This window comes from Pelophylax lessonae, assembly GCF_965119305.1.
Source record: "Pelophylax lessonae genome assembly, chromosome: 7".
In the NCBI taxonomy this organism is placed as follows: Eukaryota; Metazoa; Chordata; class Amphibia; order Anura; family Ranidae; genus Pelophylax; species Pelophylax lessonae.
This window is the reverse complement of record NC_138774.1, coordinates 103,052,643-103,077,583: the sequence shown is the minus strand read 5'-3', so window position 1 is coordinate 103,077,583 and position 24,941 is coordinate 103,052,643. Positions and strand designations below refer to the sequence as shown.

Sequence of the window (24,941 nt, the reverse complement as noted above, 5' to 3'; positions counted from 1 at the left end):
AAGTGCAAATGTTTGATGAACTTTATCTGGTGCATGAGATTGCACAATCTATGTGTGCAGGAGAGAAGATCCTGACAGAAAAAAAAAAAGTGTTTTAAAGAGACAGCGGTCTCAAAATTATTTGATGAACTTTGTTGTGTCTGGTGCAAGTGACTGCACAAACTGTGTGTGCAGGAAAAGAGATCTTGCAAGAGAGAGAACAACTACATGTGTTAAAGAGACAGTGGTCTGAAAATTTTTTGCTGGACTGTGAAAAATTTGTTTGTGGAGTTATTGAAGATGGGGCGATCAAACGCCTGAAAAATGCAAAGATAGATGAAATGAGAGACCGAATTCTATGGATGGAGGGGATGCTACCATTTGAACCAGCCCCATCCATGCCTGAACGGAATCGGCTAAAGAGAAAAGTTGTTGTCCCTAGCAACACTGGGGCAAATGAAACTGCTTTGGAGACGCAGGGTTCTCAGATGAAAAGTAAACCCAAAATGGGGGAGATGCTGAAACAGCGGAGCTTTGCAGCTCAACAAAAGGCTCACCAAGAGAGCATGGCAGGCTGGAAACAGAGACGCCAGCAGCCAATGGAGGCCATCGGTTTGGAAGAAACCGAGTATGTGTGCAGGGCTGAGTTGGATGCCTTGCAACGGAAAATGGAAGAAAAGGAACAAGCCGTGGAATTGCTTAAGATGGAGCATAGAAACTTGCAGGAAATGAATGAACTACTCAAGTCTCATGTGTCACAGTGGGAAGAATCCACTGCTCTTCTTTTGGTCGAGTTGCAAAAACGCAGAGAGACTATAATGGAGAAAGATACCATCCTCATGGAAAAGGAAATTGAAATTCAGACTTTGCAGAAGCAAAGCATGTGTGAAATGTTGGAGTTGCGTAATCGGCTGGAAAAAAGTCTTCAGTGTTTGGAAGTTACAAAAATAGACCTGCAGGAGTCGCAGGAACAGAATGTCGCTCTGAAAACGACATTGTCTCTCAGCGACAATGAGAAAAGTGAAAGAGAGGCTAAATTACTGAGTACTGTGTATGAGCTCACCACTTTGAGCAATGTGGTAGATGAATTACGTGCAGACTGTGAAAGTTGGAAAGGTGAAGCCCAACGTTTCCAGCAGCAGTTAAAGGAGAAAGAAGCCTGTGTGGCAGAATTACAGTCTCATTCCCAGAAACTAGCCAATGAGGTGAAGGCTCTTATGCAGGGAAAAGGAGATTGTGAACATAAGAGGGAAAAAGTAGAGGCACAGCTTCTGGAATCGCAAGTCAAGGTGTCAGAAGGTGACCGATTGTGTGCTAAGCTGTCAGAGAAGGCAAACCGACTGCAGGTTGAGTTGGACAATGTTACAAATCCGCTTTCTCAAGCAGACAGCAAATCTAGAGAAATTGCGGAAGATTTTTCTATCTTGGAATCGCAGCTGCAAGACACGCAGGAACTCTTACAGGAAGAGAGGTGTCAAAGGCTGAGTTTTAGCACAAAGCTCAAACAAATGGAAGATGAGAAAAATGGCTTCCTGGAACAATTAAAAGAGGAGGCGGAAGCAAAGAAAAACCTATCAGAGCAAGTCGCAACATTGCAAGCTCAGATAGCGGATATGAAAAAACGCATGGAAGAAAGCGTTGGTTCATTACAGTGTGTTGAAGATGTGAAAAAGAAGTTTGATCAGATGCTTGGTGAAGAGAAGACTGTGTCTGCAAAATATGCAGAAGAACGCGCCCGTGCAGAAACGGAGGTGCGTGATAACGAGAGCAAAGCCCTGTTCTTGGCTCGCTCTTTGGAGGAAGCTCTAGAGTGTAAGGCTGAACTAGAAAGTGTTGACAAACAGCTGCGTACAGAAATGGAAGAATTGGTCAGCTCCAAGGATGATGTTGTGAAAAGAGTTCAGGAGCTAGAAAAGTCTAAGCGAGCCTTAGAACAGCAAGTAGAAGAGATGAAGATTCCGTTGCAGGAACTGGAAGAGGAATTCCAGGCAACAGAGGATCTGTCCCAAAGAGGGGATAGTGTGCCTGATGCAGTTTTTAAAAGGATCAGTGTTTTGGGGTCTGTCCTGAGTGAGCCTCAGAAATGTGATGACATGTGGCTTGAATCACCCCTTTGGAATAAACCGTTCCTTCAAAAACTTCAAGCATTGGAAAATGTATCATTAGAACTTCAGCAAACAAAGGAGCTGTGTAAGAAATGTGATGATTTCTCAGTTCAGGCTGAAAACCTAGTAGAGAAAACTAAAGCGGAGAAAACTAAAGCAAGTGATATAAATCTGGGAGAAAAAAGCAAACGCCACCTAGTGGAGAAAACTATGTCTGTTGGTGAAAACGTGAAGCAAATGAATAAGTGCCTTTCAGGGAGTGTTTCCAAAATGGAACTGGTGAAAGATAAGTGGCAGAAGTTTGATCGTGATCTTGAGATGCATTCCATGTGGAATTCAGATAGAGAAAAGGAACTAGGTGACTTTGAGCGGTCAAATAGTTCAGCAGAAAGTGCATTGAAGAAACCTGTAAAAGAATGTGTTGCAGTTCCATGCTTCTTCACTGATGCAGAGAGGAGGTCTATAATGGATACCACCCAGATCGCTGGGTTCAACTGTGTTGTTGCCTTTGACCCCTATGTTGGTGGAAGGAAAGTTGATGATGTTCTGGTTGGCTACTTCTGTGAAGAGTTTGGCAAGAAATATAAACTGAATATCAAATCAAATAGTAGGCCTTTACTGCGACTCGCTCAGGAGGGCGAAAAGTTTAAGAAGTTGATGAGTGCAAATGCTTCAGATCTGCCTATGAATATGAAATGTTTGAATGATATTGATATCTCTGGGAAAAGGAACAGGGGTCACTTTGAAGAAATGTGTGACAGCCTGTTGTCTCAATTGGAAAATCCTCTGCACAGCATCTTAGAGCAAGCAAAGCTCAAGAAGGAAGATCATTCCCTTTTACAACAAAAAGTCAATGATTGTGTACAGCTGTATGGAGAGGTAACTCAAGTCACAGAGGGATGTCAAGAGTCCCTACTTGGAACAAAGCTTAGTGAAGCAAAGGTTCTCAAAGTTTTGTGGAAAACATTTATGGATTGCAGAGAGAGGCGTCTTAAGAATGTTGAAGACATTAAGACTAGCCCAATTGAGTTGCCTATGGATCACGGTCCTCCATGGTGGATTGGACAGACGGTTATGAGGGACAAGCTGTCTGACATTTATGAGAAAGCTGTCAATGAAGATGACAGAAATGAGAAGGAGCAAAATTATGCCAAAAATGCAGTTGAAGAATGTGTATATGAGATGAGAGACAAACTGTGTGGCATTTATGAGAAATCTGTCAGTGAAGATGACAGAAACAGTTTCATCCGGAAGCTTGAGGATAATAGGAGGCTTATCAGTGAGTCAGCAGTGCCTGACACATGCGTGCCTGGAAATATGTGTCCCAACCCTAGGGTTGAAACAAGAGGGGGGGGTATGTGACAGGAAGTCAGGTAAATCTGGGAATGTAGTCACTGAGAGGAGACACATTCCCACCTGCTTTGAAAAGTTCACTAATTATTATAGGGTGTCAGCTGCCAAAGGCAGCAGGAAGGTGTAAGGAGGTTGAAAGGCCTTCAGCTGTTCGGAATGAGGAAATTAAGGCCTCTATAATTTGTCCAAAGAAAGTTTATGCATTGCTGCCTCCTGTCGCTGTGTGAGCTGGGAAGAGGAGGACAGACATACGTGTACCTCCCGACGCCGTGTGGGCATGGGAGAAGGACTGCTGCCGCCTGTCGCCGTGTGGGCTGGGAGAGGGGGACAGTCAGATGTGTGCCTCCCGACAAGCTGGTGAGCATGGGAGAAGACCCCCTAAAGCGATGTGAAGCTAAGGAGGGTAACCAAGTGTGAAGACGTCTCAAAGGTGAGGACATGGACTGTTTTGCTATGTGGAAAGAAAACAAAGGGACATGTTCCATGTGAAGAGTGTGAAGAGTAAAGGGACCTGTTATAGATAAAACATGGACTGTTGAGTATCCGCTGTAGGATAAGAAAGTTTGCTCCAACAGTAGGTTGGAGACAGACTCTTAGGTAGGTTCCAGCGTGAGAAGGTAGCCGCCCACAGAGGCAAGGATTTATTTTGTCTTTTATTTTATTTTGGCTGTTTTGACGCTTGCAATTGTGTGAAGTAAATTGCATGAATAAATCAGTCTTGTTTTCAACCTCTGCTCGGCTATCTCTCTGTGAAAACGCACCCCCAAAGGGGTCACCCATACGCCTACCACCGAGCTAATCCCTCACAATATATATATATATATATATATATTTATACAGCAGGTAAAATAAATATTGAACACATTACCATTTTTCTAGACAAATATATTTCTAAAGGTGCTATTGACATTAAATTTTCACCACATGTCCGTAAGAACCCGTGCAATCCATACATACAAGGAAACCAAAACAAATAAGTTCAGAAATTAGGTTATCTGTAATAAAATTGAATGACACAAGGAAAATGGAAAGCCAAGACACCAGCTGAAATGTATTAGTAATTAGAAAGCAATCCTGCCCCTTGTCAGTGAAAATTAATATCAGCTGGTTGAGTCTCAACTGATGGCCTATAAAAAGGTGTCATTTACACAAGAAACATCTCATGATGGGTAAAAACTCTCTGAAGACCTTTGCAACCTTATTTTTGCAAAACATACTGATGGCATTGGTTACAGATGGATTTCTGAATGTTTCAGTGAGCCCTATTGGGACCATAATCCAGAAGTGGAAAGAGCATAATTTCACCAAAAACTGGCTATGACCAGATGCTCCTCGCCAGATTTCTGACAGGAGTGAAAAGAATTATCAGACGAGTTGTCCAAGAGCCAAGGACCACTTGTAGAGAGGTTCAGAAAGACCTGGAATTAGCAGGTACAATTGTTTAACCACTTACCGCAAGTGACGTAGGGGTACGTCGGCTGATTTTGCGGTGTTATACCAGGGTGATGCCTCTAGCTAGAGGCATCACCGCGGTACCATTGTTTAGAGCCGGTGGTCTGCTTTCCGGCGGTAACGATCAATGCGGCTCGGGAGCCCCTCGGTTGTTACCCCGGCGACGGACGTCCCCCCTCCCGCCGCCTTCCGCGGCTTTGCCCGGGTCTCCGCCGGCTGGATGGAGTCCCGATCAAGGCCGGAAGCGGCTTCGATCGGGTCTCCGATGACGTAACCCGGAGGCGGCGTCCATGACATCACGTCCGGGTTACTCTGCTGCTAAAGGCGGCAAATTAAAAAAAACAGTGTATTCAATAATGCAGTTTGCGGCGTTTTGAATACATAGAAGTGTAGTGGAGGGGTCTAGGGTGCTCGATCCCTCCATAAAGAGTACCTGTCACTGCATATTGCTGTCTTAAGGGATGTTTACATTGCTTGTGACAGCAATAAAAGTGATCAGATTTTTTCCTTTTTTAAAAACCTGTGATAAAGTTAAAAAAAATAAATAAAATTAATAGGAAAAAAAAATAATTTTAGCAACCCCCGTCGCCGTTAGCTCGCGCACGAAAGAAAACTCATATTGAAGTCGAGCCGCAAATGAAATCGCTGTTCAAACCACACATGTGAGGGATCGCCGCGATCGCCAGAGAGTGAGCAATAATTTAAAAAAAAGAGCTACACTCTAACTCTAAACTGGTAACCGTTAAAATTTTTTAAAGTGTCGCCTATTGAGATTTCTATTGACTGTAGTTTGTCGCCATCTCACGGGTGTGTGCAATTTTAAACCGTAACATGTTGGGTATCTATTTACTCGGCGTGACATCATCTTTCACAATATACAAAAACAAATGGGCTAACTTTACTGTTTAGTTTTTTTTAAATGCAGTGAAATGTGATTTTAAGTAATTTTTCCAAAAAAATGGTGTTTTAAAGACTGCTGCGCAAATACCGCGTGACAAAAAATATTGCAATGGCCTCCATTTTATTCTCCAGAGTCTTTGCTAAAAAAATATATATAATGTTTGGGGGTTCTAAGTAGTTTTCTAGGAAAAAATACTGATTTTAACTTGTAAACAAAAAGTGCCCGAAATAGGCCTGGGGCTTAAGTGGGTAAAAGAAAACAGTAAGTAATGCACTTAACTGCTATGGCCTATATGCATGCTCACCACCCAATACTCCATTGCTGAAGAAAAAGCATATTGAAGCTTGTTTAAAGTTTGCTGCGCAACATTTAAACAAGCCTGTGGAATACTGAGAAAATATAGTCTGGTTAGATGAGACCAAAATTGAACTCTTTGGATGCCATAATGCACACCATGTTTGGAGATCAAATGGCACTGCACATCTCCCCAAAAACACCATACCAACAGTGAAGTTTGGAGGTGGAAACATCATGGTATAGGGCTGTTTTTCAGCACACGGTCCTGGCAAACTTCATGTCATTAAAGGAAGGAGGAATATAAAAATGTATCAAGACATTCTTGATAAAAATCTGCTGCCATCTACCAGGATGATAAAGATGAAACAAAGAGGAAATGAGGGTGGACAGGGGAGGACTGGGCCAGGGGGGCAATTGCCCCCTGGGCTGCTCTGATGCCCCTGCAAAAAGGCCGCACTGCTTTTGCCACAGACATGCCTATAGGATTCCTGGTGAAGAGAAGTAAAAAGTCCCTGCCACTGACCTACTGAGTGCGGGTTGAAGGCAAGAACAGAGTCCCCCCCCCCCAGCATGGATGGTGTAAACTGTGTTTGAGCAGAGGCCAGTTCCATACCCCACTGGAGACTCTTCTCCCCTGGCCAGCCCTAACTGAGCTGTCCCGGCTCCCCGTAACCACCCCTTGCTGCCCAGGTTGGGAACCCGGATTCAGCCGGTAAGTAGAGAGTATCTGAAACAGAGCTTCAGCTTGAAATGGGGGTCAGGAGGAGGAGTGGGAGGGGGACCGAGTCGCTACACCATGGGCCTCTGGTTTGTACTTGCCCCCTGGGCCAAAACTTGCCAGTCTGCCCCTGAGGGTGGACATTTCAACAAGAAAATGATCCAAAACACAAAGCCAAGGAAACTCTCATCTGGTTTAAAGTTTAAAAAGAAAAGAAAATAAAGCTGCTAGAATGGCCCAGCCAATCACCTGACTTGAATCCAATAGAAAATCTATCGAAAGAATTAAAGATTAGAGTTCATGAAGAGGCCCACGGAACCTTCAAGATTTGAAGACTGTGTGGAAGAATGGGCCAAAAGGACATCTGAGCAATACATGCGACTAGTTTCTCCATACAGGAAGTGTCTTGAAGCTGTCATTACCAACAAAGGATTTTGTACGACATATTAAATACATTTCAGTTAGTGTGTTCAATACTTTTTCCCTGTGTCATTCCATTTTATTACATATAACTTAATTTTTTAACTTATTTGTTTTGGTTTCTCTGTATGTATGGATTGCATGTTGTTATCGGCGTGGTGAAAAGTTCATGTCAATAGCACCTTTAGAGCCGGTTCACACTGAGGCGATCCGACTTCGGGGGGGCGACCTGTGAAGTCGCGTGCACCGCTGTGCACCGCGACTTCGGCGCGACTTGCAGGGACTTCACATAATGGAAGTCTATGCAAGTCGCCCCAAAGTAGTACAGGACCCTTTCTCTTACGTCCTCCGACAGTCGCCGCCTCCTCTAAGTCCTCACTGATGGGTATTGTCTTCCTATCCGTAGGAATAGCTAGGCATATAGCCCTAGCTAGGCATATAGCCCTGCTGGATTTCATTACACTGTTAATGAAATGTGGCGCACGTTAAAACGTCCATTCCTGGTACCTAGTCGGTTCAAATTGCTTTATCCTTTTGCGCCGGCTATGGAATCGCGATGGTGTGTGCCTCCACAGGTAGATCACACTGTGGCCGTGCTGAACAAGGCTACCTTGGTTCCTACTGAGGATACCCCGGTTTTCCGGGATCCCACGGACCGGCGGTTGGAGTCTCTAGCCCGCCATTCCTATACGGTGGCGGGTTCGTTGCTCAAACCCGTTTTCGCGTCCATTATGGTGGCTCAGGCGGTGGCTGATTGGATTAAGATGCTTAGAAGCAACCTAGTGTCTGATGACGTGCCGCCTGCACGACTGGAAATGGTGGACCAGATCCACCAAGGAGTCATGTATCTGTGTGATGCAGCCCTGAATGAGGCCCCCTTGGTGGCTCGCCTCTCGAGTGCCGCGGTACTTAACCGGCGACTAATATGGCTGAAGAGCTGGTCGGCCGACCAGTCCTCGCAGAAAACTGTTGCTGATTTTCCCTATGCTGGCTCTCGCCTTTTTAGCGAGGCGTTGGATACCCTGGTGAAAGGCGTCACGGCGGGCAAGAGCACTATGCTACCCCAGAACCCGAAGAACAAGTCTTTCCGTGGCAAGCGGGGTTCTGCGCCTAGATAAAATCAGGGGTCCTTTCGTGCCTTTCGGAACCAATCCAAGGGCAAGCCCTTCAAGGCCCAAGGCAACCAGAAGAAACCCTGGGCGGGTAAGCAGAAGACCGGCAATGCCGGCTCAGTGGGACACTCCGCCTCTGCCTGAAGGGGCGCCCTCACCCGTTTCTGGGGTGGGGGGACGTTTGCGCGGTTTCCTCCAGCCTTGGCTGCTCCGGAACTCGGACAGGTGGGTCCAGGAAATCGTTCGATCAGGTTACAAGATCGAATTCCTTTCCAGGCCGGCGGACAGATTCTTTCCCTCCAATCTCCATCTGCTTCCGGGGCGTTTGCAGGACTTGCATCAAGCGGTGCAGGACCTGCTTGCTCAGGGGGTGATTGTCCCGGTGCCTCATCGGGACAGGTTTCGGGGGTTTTATTTGAATCTGTTCACTGTGCCCAGGAAGGAGGGCAAAGTGCGTCCTATTCTGGACCTGAAAGCACTGAACCGCTTCGTGCGTGTTCGGAAGTTTCGAATGGAGTCTCTCCGTTCGGTAGTGGCCTCCTTGAGTCCAGGAGAATTCCTAGCTTCGATGGATCTGAAGGATGCGTACCTGCACATCCCCATTTTCGAAGGTCATCAGCGGTACCTTCGGTTCGCTATCGCAGAGGACCACTACCAGTTTGTGGCGTTACCGTTCGGTCTCGCTTCGGCACCCAGGGTGTTTACCAAGGTGTTGGCACCGGTTCTGGGCCTGCTGCGGGCACAGGGCATTGCGGTCCTGGGGTACCTGGACGATCTGCTTCTGAGATCGCGTGCCAGTCAGGACCTTGTGCGCGATCTGTCCATCACGGTACAGACGCTCCAGGAGTTCGGGTGGACCATCAACGTTCAAAAATCAGCGTTGTCTCAGTCGCTTCGACTTCCCTATCTGGGAATGGTTCTGGACTCTGCTCAGGCAAATGTATTCTTGCCGGAGGACAAGCTCCGGACTTTGCGGGACGAAATCCGGTCCCTCAGGGACAATCCGTCCTCGTCACTCAGGACCTGCATGCGGGGCCTGGGGTTGATGGTGTCGGCCTTCGAGGCAATTCCCTTTGCCCAGTTCTACACGCGGGCTCTCCAGACGGAGATCCTGGCCAGGTGGGACAGACTTCCTCAGTCCTTGGATCTGGATGTCTCCTTGAGTCGCCGGACCAGATTGGCTCTTCTGTGGTGGATCCAGTCCCCGTCGGTGGCGGAAGGCAAGTCCTTCCGCCCGTTGGTGTGGACAGTGGTAACCACGGACGCCAGCCTGTCGGGCTGGGGCGGAGTCCTGGGCAGCCTGCCTGCCCAGGGCACTTGGTCGGAGGAGGAGTCCTCCCTCCCGATAAATGTGCTGGAACTACGAGCGATAAAACTCTGTCTCTTCCAGTGGTCGGACCGTCTCCAGGGCCTGCCTGTTCGCGTATAGACGGACAATGCTACTGCGGTGGCTTACATCAACCACCAGGGGGGCACCAGGAGTGCTCGAGCAGCCCGGGAGGTGACCAACATTCTGTCTTGGGCCGAGACTCATGTCCCGGCGATCTCGGCAGTTCACATTCCGGGTGTGGAGAATTGGCAGGCAGACTATCTGAGCCGCCAGACCCTGTTGGCAGACGCCTCGGATGCGTTGGTGGCCCCTTGGCATCAGTATCGTCTGATGTACGCCTTTCCTCCGATTCAGTTACTATCCCGGTTCCTTCGCAGATTGGTCTCGGAACCACACATGGTGATTCTGGTGGCGCCGGACTGGCCCTGCCGGTCTTGGTACGCTGACGTTGTTCACCTGGCAGTGGCGCCTCCGTGGCGTCTGCCTCTGCGGGAAGATCTCCCGTCTCAAGGTCTGATCTTCCATCCTGCTTCACAGTCGCTGGCTTTAACGGCCTGGCTGTTGAGACCCAGGTCTTGAAGGACAAGGGTCTATCTCCTGAGGTTATTCCTACCCTGATCAAGGCTAGAAAATCCTCCTCTGGTGACATTTATTACCGTACCTGGAAAGCCTATTTTGCCTAGTGTGAGTCCAGGGGGTTCTCCCCTCGTTCTTACTCGGTGTCGAGAATTTTGGCTTTTCTCCAGTCTGGAGTGGATCAGCGCCTGGCGCTGGCCACGATAAAGGGCCAGGTATCTGCGCTGGCTGTTCTTTTCCAACGCCCTTTGGCGTCTCGTTCTTTGGTGCGCACCTTCATTCAAGGTGTGCGACATCTGGCTCCTCTCAGGAAGGAGCCTTTACCTCCATGGGACTTGAACTTGGTTCTGTCCGCGTTACAGCGTGCTCCCTTTGAAAACATCAGGGAGATATCGTTGCCTCTGCTGTCTAAGAAGGTTGCCTTTTTAGTGGCGATCACTTCGGCTCGCAGAGTGTCGGAGCTGGCGGCGTTGTCTTGCCGCTCCCCTTACTTGATCATTCACGAGGATAAGGTGGTTTTGAGACCACCCCCATCCTTCCTTCCCAAGGTGATCTCTGAATTTCACCTTAATGAGGACATTGTTCTGCCTTCACTTTGTACGAAGCCTAAGCATCCAAAGGAGATTGCTTTGCATTCCTTGGATGTTGTCAGGGCGATCAGGGTTTACCTGTCATCTACGAAATCCTTTCGGAAGACGGATTCCCTTTTTGTCCTTCCTGAGGGACCTCGGAAGGGCATGGCCGCGTCCGCAGCAACTATTGCCAAATGGATCAGACAGACCATTGAGCAGGCTTACGCCTTGAAGGAACGGGTTCCGCCCTTCCCTGTTAAGGCGCACTCTACCAGGTCTTTGAGTGCATCTTGGGCCTATTGGCATCGGGCCTCGGTGGCCCAGGTGTGCAAGGCGGCGACTTGGTCGTCGGTGCACACTTTTTCCAAGTTCTACAAAGTAGACGTTCTGGCATCAGCTGATGCTTCTTTTGGCCGCAAAGTTCTCAGTGCGGCAGTGCCATGATGGACCCTTGAATTTTTTCTCTGGGTCCCTGGCTGTTGGCATTTGCTTTCCTGGGCTGTTGCTCCTGTTGAGCATTGTTTTTTTCTGTTGCCCAGTTGGTTCTCTTACGGTGCATGTAAGATTCCTTTCTCTGATGTGGGTACTGCGTTGCCTTTTCTACGGTTGCGTCTCCCACCCCTCATGTCTATACTGCTTTGGGACATCCCATCAGTGAGGACTTAGAGGAGGCGGCGACTGTCGGAGGACGTAAGAGAAAACTGAATTTTTGTAAAATCTTACCTGTAAAATTCCTTTCTCTGAGTCCTCCGACAATCGCCGCCCCGCCCCTCTTTTGGGGTTCTTATTACCTACTGCTATGCTACCAAACTTAGTTGGGAGTGGTGATGCAGGGTGGGTATTGACCGGATGGGACAGCCCCCGTGGGTGTGTATATGCTAATGCCTTTTGTCTTTGGACTAAGTCTATATGCCTAGCTATTCCTACGGATAGGAAGACAATACCCATCAGTGAGGACTTAGAGGAGGCGGCGACTGTCGGAGGACTCAGAGAAAGGAATTTTACAGGTAAGATTTTACAAAAATTCATTTTTTTCTAAGTCAGAGCGACTTGATTCGCTCCTATTAGAACGGGTCCTGTACTACTCAATGGACCGCGACCTACCGCGACTTGTCAGGCTGACAAGTCGCCTGACAAGTCGCGCTAGTCTGAATGGGCTCTTAAAAATATATATACCTAGAAAAATGGTCACGTGTTCAATACTTATTTTACCCTCTGTATATCAATACATAAAATAAATATTTTTGACAATCTAAGCTTACCTGAAAATTCTTTCATCATGTTATGAGTGCTATTTGCTTGCCATCTCTTTTCACAACTACTTGGATTTCCTGCATACTTTGCAGCTTCTCCTCTGCTGTTTACGTTTAAATTCTAAAGACTACATATCGCATGGTACCTTGCTGCTTACAAGCTGTGATTCCTGCGCTAACACCACCTCCTGATACTCCTCCTTAGCACCTCTGTAGTTCAGAAGGTTGGCTCTGTTTAATGTATGACACTGTTTCAGAGACTTTCAAACTCTTCATGAGATCTAGAGCACCCGTTCTCAACCAGGGTTCTGTGAAACCCTAGGGTACCTCCAGATGTTGCTAGGGGATCTTTGAGCAATTAGCAACTTCTGACACCAATTATTTTTTTAGCTTTCTGTAGGGGGAATTCTTCCTAATGACCACGGGTGTATGGAACATTATCTTCCCCATGACCTTTACACTAATGTACCATTTCTGTACCAACTTATCTCCAGGGTTCCTGTTAAAAAGGTTGCAAAAGGCTGGTCTAGAGGGTTTTTGATGAAGACTCTGAAACCTTAGGCCAGACCATCACAGGTTACCAAAGAAAAAGAGCTAGTACACTGTAAGAACGCACCTGTCTGCACCATAGTGCACATTTCCTGTAATTACAATGTTTCCGTTATTGGCAAAACTTCCCGGGAAAGCAGCTTGAAAAGGCATCACCTAGGCAAAAGAAAAATTAATTTTAATAATAAAAAAATAGAACAGAGTTTTCAAAGGCTATTTTATCGTAAACTAATTTGGTCTTGGTTTATAATGGTGAGTCAAGTTACCTTCTGGATCCTTATATCCTTTCTTTTGTGCAGCAGTTAGATCTCCCTGTATAAGTATCTGACCACTCGGCTCTTTACCATGGAGTGTTAATGTGCCTAATGTAATACCCACCCACCTGCCATATTACTCATCAGGAGGGTTCTACTAGATTCAACCCACCCATATCTATCCATAATAAAGCTTAAGTGGAATTCCAGCTTCATACTAACTAGCCTTAAAACCTATGCTAACAAACCTTTGTAAGAAAGATGTACATACAGTACTTACCTATTTTCAGGTTGCTCCAGTAAAGTCATGTGAGGGGAGGGGAGAGGAGAGAGTGCTCCGACAATAGCTGGTATTACCTGGGATCAGTGATGTTACCCATAGGCTTCAATAGCCCATCCATTGTCAGTGCTCCCTCCTTTCCCCTGCAGCCACACTGGCTGAAACAGGGGAACCAGATTCAATGAGCAGTCCGGAGCAGCCTGAAAATAGGTAAGTATATGCATCTTTCTAATACAGGTTAGTTAGCATAGGTGCTAAGAGGAGAGACGGGGAAGTTTTAGGGCTAATTAGGATGAAGCTGGAACTACACTTTAATGCCTTGCAAGCTGTCTTTGAGAATAGTGTATATGACATTAAAATTAAGATGATAGCTGCATTCAGCTCTTGTGAAAGGAAGCCTTGACCAATGGAAACATGTATTCAAGTGGATGCTGATGGTTATGCATTTGAGTAATGTTTACAATTTTGGTGGGCCTGATTGGCTGTAATGTTGGAGGGAGGGGCTAAGACTCAGTTATGTGATGTTCTGGGGGATGATAAACAGAGTTTTAATATTTCTAGCCATCTTGTTGTTTGCGCACTCCCTGCTCAGCTATCTTTGTCACAGTTTTAACAGAGGTCAGTTGCGGTTACTGATTCATATCCTCAGCTGGGTTTTTGGGGTAGTTGAATGCCTGTACAGCACCCATGGTAAGGACATTTAGGCTATGGTGATGTTATACTTTAGTTATGCTGACATCATACCTGTGACTAGCACAGGTTTGACTAGTAATGGGTCATGATATGTATTATGCTGAAAAGTTAATTTGCACTTATTGAATATACTTGTTCCATTGTCTACTCTTGGGTTGTTGGTCAATGCACAATTTTTGTGGTTTTGAATAATAATGGTTTATAATATGTTTTTCAGCAGTCTAGTCTTGTTCATTCAACAAGAATGGAAAAAATCTGTAGCATGTTATACTAGTACATATTTAGTAGGTGAAAGCTAACATGTGATTGGTAGAAATGGGCAAAACTCCAACTATCACTGAGTTTGTTACACCACCCATTTGTTCCCAAAATATGTACCAAGAATAACCTAAACATACCGGATTTTGCACTACTGTGGGTCCTTTCTTCTGCTGGAATGATAAACAAAATATATTATTATTGGCAAATAATATATTTGTAAATGCTCAGGCTACTTATTTGGATATTAATTTACTTATTATACAATTTTAGGTTTATTTGTCATTTTAAGAAAATGCAGTCATGTTCTGCATACAACATAAAAGGTTACCTTAGGTGCCCCAAACACTGGAAAAGCCATGCTTGGTGCCTGGAACAAATATAATTTATTATTATTATACAAGATTTATATAGTGCCAACAGTTTGCGAAGCACTTTACAATTAAAAGGGATACAATAGAGCAACAATGCAATTCAATACAAGAGGTATACTAGGGCTCTGCTCCTGCGAGCTCACAATCTAAAAAGGGAGGGGCTGGTGGAATAAAAGATAAAATGATCGGAGAAATAGAAGATTTGGTTATTAGCTGAAGGCAGGATAGGCTTCCCTATAAAGATGAGTTTCAGGGATCGCCTAAAAGTGGACAAAGTAGGAGATAGCTGGACAGATTGGGGTAGTGAATTCCAAAGGATGGGAGAGGCTCTGGAGAAGTCCTGGAGACGAGCATGGGAGGAGGAGACAAGGGAGCTAGAGAACAGGAGGTCTTGGAAGGAGCAGAGAGGACGGTTTGGGTGATATTTGGAGACGAGATTGGCGATGACTTGGGTCAGAGTTGTAAATGGCTTTGTATGTTATTGTTAGTGTTTTTAATTATATTCGCTGGGCAATGGGATGCCAGTGCAGGGATGCGCAGAGAGGAGTGGCAGACACTGAACAGCAGCAGCAGCAGCATTCATAATAGACTGAAGAGGGATAGCATGTGGAGAGGTAGGCCAATGAGGAGGAAGTTACAATAGTCAAGGCGAGAGAAAACAAGGGAGTGAATAAGGTGGTTTTAATGGTTAAAAAGGGGATGTATTTTGGAGATGTTACAGAGATGAAGTCTGCAAGATTTGGACAGGGGCTTCAATGACAAGTCAGAGTCCAGGATTACACCTAGCACCTGGCATGAGGGCAGGGACTGTTGGTTGTATTATTAATCTTGATGGAGAAGTCAAGGGAGGGGGCGCGGGCAGGAGGGAATAATATGAGCTCCGTTTTAGAAAGATTGAGTTTAAGGAAGTGGTGTGACATCCATGCTGATATGTCAGTTAGTAGGTTAGTAATGCGAGAGGACAGGATAGAAATGGTACTGAAAGCCATGGGAGTTTATCAAGTGACCAAGAGAAGAGGTGTAGATGAAGAGGAGGAGGGGACCAAGGAACAGAACCTTGGTGGAACCCTACAGAAAGAGGAAGTGGAGAGGAGGAGACAAGGAGGAGTTATAGATAACACTGAATGCATGATAGGTAGGAGAAGAACCAGGAGAGAGCAGAGTCTTAAAGGTCAAGAGAGTGGAGTTTTTTGAGGAGGAGGGAATGGTCAACAGAATCAAAGGCTACAGAGAGGTCTAGTAATATGTTAGTAAATCATTAGTGAGTTTTAGTAAGGCAGTTTCAGTGGAGTGTAGTAAGCGAAACCTAGACTGTAAGGAGTCAAGAAGGTTGAGGTAGGAGCTCAGACGGTTATAGAGTAAGCTTTCTAAAAGTTTAGAGGTAAACGGGAGCAAGGAGATTGGGCTTAAGTAGTTCAAGCTGGTGGGGTCCAGTGATGGCCTTTTAAATATGGGGGTGATCAGCGCATGTTTCAGAGGGGAGAGGAAGGTACCAGTAGAGAGGGAGAGATTGAAGATGTGAGTAAGGGAGCAAAGGATAGAAGGACTGTAATAGTTGTGAGGAAACCAGATCCAGGGGACAGGTGGTATAGCAGGCTTCTGAGAAAACTTTATTGACCTCTTCGGTACTAGCAAGGTCAAAAGAGGAAAAAGTGTTGAGGGAGGTTTTGTACAGGGTATGTTAAGTGCGATAGATGTCTTTGCAGTGAAGATGCCCCCACAAATTGCATCAATCTTGTTTTTGAAGTGGTTGCCAATCTTGTGAGCAGTAAGTGAGTTACTGCGTGGAGGTGGTGGAGAAAGTGGAGAGTTAAAAGTAGAGAAGAGACGACGAGGACTAGAGGACAGAGTATTATTAAGTGACAAAGTAGGCTTTTTTGACAGAATGGAGCATGTCTACAGTGTCTATTTTTATAAATCTAAAAATGTGTCCAGTTTTAAATCACAACATATATATTGTAAATGGACCAGTATTACAATAATTAGTGCTACAAAATTTACAACACAGTACCGACACTTTGACACTTAAACAAATTTATTTTGCAGACTATTTGTCCGTTAGCCAGCACATTAAAATATACCTAAATCCAAAGTAATTTTTATTTTTAAAATGGGGAAGGACTAGAACCTGTCAGATTTTTACTTCTTTGTGTGTCCCAGTGGGGAGATTCAATCTCTCTATTTGTCCTGTTGACCCCTGTCTCTGAGACAGAAAGTGAAGAAAAATCTAAAATGTTGAGTTTCTAAAGGAACAATAATAGAGGTACAATCTTCCAGTTGGAACATTTGTTGTAATGCAATATGTCTAGGAGAGAATTCCCCTTATGTAGTGCTCTCCCTAGAGGGGTTATTGAATATATGCACGGGTCTCCTTTACCTCTTCAGAGGCTGCCATGTCCAGACACCAGTTCCAAGCACACGACAAACACAGTCTAGGGCAGGGATGTCAAACTCAATTTCATTGCAGGCTGCATCAGTATTATGGTTGCACTCAACGGGCTGGTTGTATCCGTAAGATTATATGAATATATCCACTATTTATCATATTAAATATTTGCCTTTGCGTTCAATTATTACTGGTTATAGTAATAACATATTTAAGCTGTGAAGGGTAGGTGCAGACCGGCACGGAGTCCACTCGATGATGCTAGTCTAAAAAGAAGGTTTGTACATCGCTGGTATCATACAGAAACTTTATTAGAGACTATGCAAACAGAGCCTAATTCTGCCATGGGGTTCTGCCAAGAGTTCTGTTACCGACTGCTGGTGGAGACAAGGGGGGTTCCGCAGCTGCAGGAGAGGTGCGAGGGCCACATAAAATGAACTGGCAAGCTGGATTTGGCCCTCAGGCCTTGTGGGAGGTGGAGGGGATAGCCAGCTATTCTGAGACTCTATAGGAGCAGTCCCAGTCCTTACTGCAAGCTCTCAGATGAATCCTCAAAGCACATGCACACCTAGAGTCCTAGACCAAAGTCCTGCTCACAATGTGCTGCTGCCCACCCAGCTTTCATGTGACACTTCCCCGTGAGGGAAAAGGACCTTCTCCAGAACAGCTTTATCAGAAGAGGCCAAATCCTTCAGTCCCAAGTTCTTCCAGGCCCTCATCCAAGCACATGCTGAGGCCCAACAACAGCTCTTCAGTATACAGGCTGCCTCCCAGGAGGCAGCAGCCCCAAGAAAATGACACTTTCTGAACAAGCTCCTCAAACATTTATCTTCTCCCCAGCCATCTTCTGGGTACCTCCTCCTAGGGATTGGCTGAGGTCAGATAAATATTCATAACCCAGTAGCTTACACTCCTACTCTAGTTCTGTAAACTTCTTCCAGAGGCAGACAGGATTAATCAGCCAGCTTATGGAAACCTGGCCAGACCTATAAAATAGAATGCCGCTCCACTTGGTACAGCAGAGCCAAAAACTAAATTTAGTCTGTCTAGGGCAGGGCACTATACTTACTGTACCTTTGAGAGATCTCCTTTCATTTGTGCGTGAGATTTGTGTCTCATAATAGGATCTTAAAGTGTTGGTAAACCCAGGACCCTGCATTCACTATATCTGGTCTCCCACATTACACAGAATAATTTTAAATATTTGAGTAAATATAAACTGCTAAATACCCCTGATCCTCTATATAGACAGTGCTGATTGGTCTTGTGTTAATCACATGCACCCTCCCAAGAAAAAAAAAACTCTCCAGCAATACACACCAAACTGAGCATGTGCAGCCTGTCCCCTGGCTCTGTATTATCAGGAAATATATTGGGGACAGCAGAAGGAGGAGAGGATCAGAAGAGATAGGGTCAAACAGCCTTTTTACACAATGCAGAGGATTAACCCATTAGGATCCACTGTATAACAAGCATGCTTTACTGCATTTACAGACTGATTTTACTGTTGTGGGTTTAGTAACATATTAAAGGCTAAGTTTACTTTTAGAGCATGTTAAAGATTACACCCATATTTAGCCGCACCCACTGTCACAAAATTAGCATGGCAGTGCCAGGACACCTGCACAGCCACATCATTTATTCACAGCAATCTGTGAATGAAGAAACCACAAGTCCTGTCTTCCACTGTGGCATAGTTGTAATTCTCAACGGACTACCATTGACATTTCCTCTAACATTTAAACAGAAATCCTGTACAGAGGTGAGGCCAAGAAAACTGGAAGATGTGTCTGCAAGAGACTGACATTGCACCAACGATTGACTGATCGCAGGTGCAATGATTTGCAGGCTCCTGGGGGAAAAAATAATAAATGCACATTTTTTTTTTCTGGAAAAATGTGTGCATTTATTATTTTTTCCCTAAAGGTGAACTTATGCCTTTAAAAAAAAATCTCCCCAATGGGACATTGTAAAGAGTTAGCCTGAGGCAAAGTCGAGAAGGGGATAATTGTAGAAGGCAGGTACTTCCCCTACAGCACTATTTATTAACCAGGTGTACAAGGAGAGGGATTTTTGGTGTTTGGAGAGAGGAGATCTGTGTGCAGCATTAAAGACTCACATCTGGTAAATCAATGCAAGAGCTGTGCTTCAATCTTTCTTCGCACAGAACCCACTAAGCCCTAAAATATAACTTTTATTCATACATAGCTAAAAATAAAGTATATTGGCAAAATGTAAAAAATCATAAACCTGCAGGTGGATGCAGTTGATAAAAAAAAAAATATCCTAGGAGTATTCAAAATGCATTTTCCATGAGAAACATTTCCTTATTTATGCCCAAAAGCTGGTCATGATAATGAATGCCTCCCACACCACACCAGACTATTTTTTTCAAATTTACCCTGCATCCCCTGATAATGTAAAGCACGTGAGCATCCAAATCCCGAAACTCAACATGTTTCACCCATAAAAGGGTGTCATCATTAGTGAAAAAGTGTCATTTTAACCACTTGCCAACCAGCCACAGTACATATACTGTGGCTGGGTGGCACCTGCAGGCAAAATCACATATATGTACTGTATGTGTTTTCGCCTAAACCGTGTTAGGGTCCATTCCCCCCCGCACATGCGACCACCGGACAAAACACATTGCAAATCCGAGTGCTCGGGGCCCAGTGATCATTGGCTGTAGCCAATCACAGATCACTCGTGATCACAGCTGTCATCAATATAACCCATTCATGACAGTTGAAAACTTTGCTGCTACAGTGATCTTTATCGTAACAGCAAACAAAGTGCAAAAAAAAATAATAATAGTAAAAAATGTAATAAAAACTTTAATTTTTTTTTTTTTGTTAACATAGTGTCACCAGTCAGTGTCCCTGATCACCACTACATTAGTCACATGATGGAACTGTACTGCACAGGTGACAGTATGTAACAAAAAAATTGTGAAATATTTTTTTTAGTACATTTCTTTATTTAAAAAAAAAAAAAAAATGTGATGAAAAATTACAACTTCAAAAAAAAAAAAAAAAAATTCACAACTGCCTCTTCCTAAATGCCTCAGACTGTCTACTTTCTAAAAAGGTGTCATTTGGGGGGTATTTGTACTGTCCTACCTTTTTAGACCTCAAGAAATGTGATAGGCCATCAGTACATCATAATTAATACATTTTCAATTATATTCCATAATTTGTAGATGCTGTAACTTTCACATGAAGCAAGTAATATACACATATTGGGATTTTTTACCAAAGACATATCGTAGAATACATTTTGGCCTAAATTTATGACAAAATATTTTATTGGGTTTGTTTTATGACAGCAAGTAAAATATAGTTTGTTTCTTTTTCTCCAAATTTTTGATTTTTCGTTTATATCAGAAAAAATAAAAATCCAGTGGTGATCAAATACCACCAAAAGAAACCTCTATTTGTGTGAAAAAATTGTAAAAATGTAATTTACATACAGTATTGCGTGACCGAGCAATTGCCAGTTAAAGTAGCGCAGTGCTGAATAGCAAAAAATGCCCTGGTTAAAAAGGAGGTATAACCTTCTGGGGCTCAAGTGGTTAAAAAAAAAAAAAGTGTGTTCAAACACAAAACAGGTTTTGTGGAAATTCCAGTTATCAGACTGGTCATTAATGGAAATGAGTGTAGAATTCCACTGGTCTTCCCCAACACAGAGCCCCTTTCCTGAGCAGGTAAATGTCTGTTCTGGATGCCATTCAAAGAAGGTCGGTGACTTTCGAAAATCGAAATACTGGGAAAGTTGATTTTTGAAGAACTTTTTCAAGTTGAATCAGTGTCAAAGTGGTGGTAAAGAGCATAGGAGGTAAGTACAGGCACTAATTGGTGCTTACTGTACTGTAGGGGGTGGGGGTTAGTCTTTTTTTTTTTATCAGCCTGTTTTTCTATAGACTTCACTCCACTTATATATATTTTTTTTTTTGGGCCTTTTTTTAACACTTCTGAGAATTGAGCTTGACAGATCTTACTAACACAGCCTCATGGGGATCTATAGCTGTTGTTTTTAAATGATATTGTATCATGAATATAATTACAGTCACCCACTGCTCCTTTTTATCTTTATTGTAATTTATTTTCCTGTTCATATCCAATTTTTGTCAGTAAAGCTTTTCAGACTTACCATGGGTGCTCCATACATTGGCTGAGCCTATAGGAGGAAGAATAAAACAGTCAGTCAATATTAAGAGGGAGGTTATTATAATGAATCAGGTTTGCATTAAGCTGGATACACACTTTACAACTTTTGTTGGTAGATTTCCCTTAGATTTACCTTCAACTATGTAGTGTAAGGGACTGCCTGATTGCATACAAACTGAAAGTGTTTAGGTCTGACCTCATATTATATGGTTTTGGTAAGTCTAAAGGAAAAAATCTAAAGAAAATTGTATAGTGTGTATCCAGCTTTACCTTAGCAAGCAAGCTAGTTGTTATTAAGCACCATGATTCAAAGCTTATAAGAGCAAAGGCAACATTGCGGATCCTAGTGCTCGGGGCCCAGTGATCATTGGCTGTAGCCAATCAGTATGTAACAAAACAATTGTGAAATCTTTTTTTTTTTTTATTACATTTCTTTATTTAAAAAAAAAAATGTGATTAAAAATTACAACTTACAAAATTACAAAAAATAAAAAACTCACCCTGCCTCTTCCTAAATGCCTCAGATTGTCTACTTTCTAAAAAGGTGTCATTTGGGGGTATTTGTACTGTCCTACCTTTTTAGACCTCAAGAAATGTGATAGGCCATCAGTACATCATAATTGATACATTTTCAATTATATTCCATAATTTGTAGATGCTGTAAATTTCACATGAAGCAAGTAATATACACATATTGGGATTTTTTTTACCAAAGACATGTCGCAGAATATATTTTGGCCTAAATTTATGACAAAATATTTTATTGGGTTTGTTTTTTGACAGCAAGTATAAAATATAGTTTGTTTCTTTTTCTCCAAATTTTTGATTTTTCGTTTATATCAGAAAAAATAAAAATCCAGTGGTGATCAAATACCACCAAAAGAAACCTCTATTTGTGTGAAAAAATGATAAAAATATAATTTACATACAGTATTGCGTGACCGATCAATTGCCAGTTAAAGTAGCGCAGTGCTGAATAGCAAAAAATGCCCTGGTTAAAAAGGAGGTATAACCTTCTGGAGTTCAAGTGGTATAAAAAAAGTGTGTTCTATTTCTGTTATGAATAATGATCTTAAGCTCTTTGGCCGTCTCCTTGCAAATCGACTAGCCAGCAGTATCCCCCATCTTATTAACCCAGACCAAACGGGCTTCATCCTCGGCAGACAACTTACGGATAATATCCGCTTGGCCGCTAATATTATTCAAGATGCTAATTCATCTAAATCCCCAACATGCCTAGTCAGCCTAGATATTCATAAGGCATTTGATAGTGTTAGCTGGTCATACCTGGAAAACATTTTACCTAGATTTGGTCTGGGAACAAGATTCATTTACGGCTTCAAAGCCCTGTATGACTCCCCCCAAACGAGGATACGTTTACCCGGTTGTAATTCAGAATTCTTTCATCTCAATCAGGGCACTAGACAGGGTTGCCCCCTCTCCCCCCTGCTCTTTGCCCTAGCTATAGAGCCTCTAGCATGTTCCATTAGAAATAATGAAAAGATCTGTGGGTACTTTAAGGGAGGAAGGGAATATAAACTCAGCCTATATGCAGACGATGTGTTGTTATTCTTGTCTAGCCCTCATATATCCTTGCCTCAACTACTTATAGAACTGGAGATTTTCCACTCTATGTCTGGATTAAGTGTAAATATACCCAAATGCTCTCTGATGCCTATTAATTTACCGAATTGGATGCAGGTCTCAATTAAAGACCATTTTTCATTTTCCTGGTGTACAAAATCGTTTAAATACCTAGGAGTATTTCTCACACCATACTATGACTCCCTTTACTTAGCAAATTTCCCTCCACTATTTAAAAGATTAAACGCCCTACTGCGAACATGGTCGACATATTTCATCTCCTTCCTTGGGAGATGCATAGCGGTGAAAATGATCATCCTACCTAAGCTACTTTTCTGTTTTAGAGCCCTCCCTATCAACATACCTAAGTCTCACATACAGGGCCGGCCTTTGGGGTGTGCAAGCCGTGTGGCCGCACAGGGCGCCATGGGCAACAAGGGCGCCGTGCAGCCATCACAGCTCGCAGAAGATCAGGCGATTCAGCCCGCACAGCGGGAGGTAAGCGGCGACCGCGGCCTGGACAGGGTTAAAGCGGAGTTCCGGGCACAGAAGTCATTTTTTAATAGACATACCCCCGGGACAGTCAGGGCTAGCACATTCCACAATGGCTAGCCTCTGATCTGTCCCGGTTCGCACTTACCTTTTAGAAGAAATACTTACTTATAAAATTTCTTCCACAGCGTTTCCATCTCTCTTGTGGGCAGGTGAAGCCGGCGCGGTCCTCTTCTGTGTCTTCTTCCGTGTCTTCCTGTCCCAGAATGCGCCTGCACCGGCCCCTCTCGTCACTTCCGGTGCGGCGCCGCATTCCTCCACAGCTTCTGGGCATGCCCAGAAGCTGTTTAGCAGGGGAATGCGGCATCGCCCAGAAGTGACGAGCGGGGCCGGTGCCGTCGCATTGATTCCTGGGAGCGATGACGTTCAGCTCCCAGGAATCATCGCGAGACAGGAAGTGACGGGTGAGCCGCGGCGCTGAGGGAGGAAGTACTCTGAGGTGAGTATTTACGATCTTCAAATACAAGGTGAGTAAACAAAAAAAAAAAAATAACTATTCAATTCCTTTTCAGGTACTGTCGAACTAGTGGAGGGGCACAAAAAAAAAATATTGTTTTTGTGCCCGGAACTCAGCTTTAACACAGGCCGCGGCCGCCGCTTACCTCCCGCTGTGCGGCTGTGCCTCTGTCACCTACTGCTGCAGTGAGGCGAGCTGTGTATCACACACAGCTCAGCCTCCGATCCACACTGACAGTGTGGGCGGGGTGGGAGCAGGGGGAGAAGGGGCGGGGCGAGGAGGAGCTGACGATCTCTCCTCTGGCATCCCTGCAGGGAGGAGAGATCGTCAGCTCCTCCTCGCCCTTCTCCTCCTCCTCCCGCCCCGCCCACACTCCCCGGGAATGTGTGGGCGGGAAGTTTGAAGAAAAAAAAAAGCTGCTGACTGTAAGGTAAGTGAGGTCTAATTCCTTCAAAAAATGTGAGGGGGGCTCTGTGTGGGGGTTCTCTGTGTGAGAGGTGCTTTGTGTGGGGTGTCTGTTATGTAAGGGGGCTCTCTGATGTGGGGGGCTCCATGGGGGGGGTGATCTGATGTAAGGGGGCTATGTATGGGGGGTCTGTGATGTAAGGGGGGCTCTGATATAAGGGGTTGTGTGTGGGTAGGGGGTCTGTGATGTAAGGGGGGCTTTGTGTGTGTGTAGGGGGTCTGTGATGTAAGGGGGGCTTTGTGTGTGTGTGTAGGGGGTCTGTGATGTAAGGGGGCTTTGTGTGTGGGTAGGGGGTCTGTGATGTAAGGGGGGCTTTGTGTGTGTATGGGGTCTCTGATGTTAGGGGGGCTCTGTGTGGGGGGGTCTTGGATGTTAGGGGGGCTTTGTGTGGGGGGTCTGTAATGTAAGGGGGGCTCTCTGATGTGGGGGGCTCCGTGTGGGGGGGGGATCTGATGTAAGGGGGCTATGTGTGGGGGTCTGTGATGTAAGGGGGGCTTTTTGATGTGGGGGGCTCTGTGTGTGGGGGGGGGGCTCTGATATAAGGGGTTCTTTGTGTGTGTGTAGGGGGTCTGTGATGTAAGGGGGGGCTTTGTGTGTGTGTATGGGGTCTCTGATGTTAGGGGGGCTTTGTGTGGGGGTATCTCTGATGTTAGGGGGGCTTTGTGTGGGGGGTCTCTGATGTAAGGAGTGCTTTGTGTGGGGGTCTCTGATGTAAGGAGTGCTTTGTGTGGGGGGTCTCTGATGTGAGGGGGGCTTTGTGTGGGGGGTCTCTGATGTTAGGGGGGCTTTGTGTGGGGGGTCTCTAATGTGAGGGGGGCTCTGTGTGGGGGGTCTCTGATGTAAGGAGTGCT

General features: G+C 44.8%; 1 protein-coding gene across 1 annotated transcript in view; it reads right to left on the bottom strand.

Annotated features, from left to right (window-relative positions):
- LOC309560518 (galectin-4-like) overlaps window positions 1-24,941 on the bottom strand; it is a gene marked incomplete at its 3' end in the record, with an annotated part of 132,388 nt that overhangs the window by 11,418 nt on the left and 96,029 nt on the right. The window contains exons 7-9 of the mRNA XM_082264150.1: window positions 21,015-21,041; window positions 14,434-14,472; window positions 12,685-12,773 (exon numbers count right to left, since the gene is read on the bottom strand). Coding sequence (XP_082120276.1) covers window positions 12,685-12,773; window positions 14,434-14,472; window positions 21,015-21,041 — 155 coding nt within the window. The remainder of the gene's footprint in view (window positions 1-12,684; window positions 12,774-14,433; window positions 14,473-21,014; window positions 21,042-24,941) is intronic.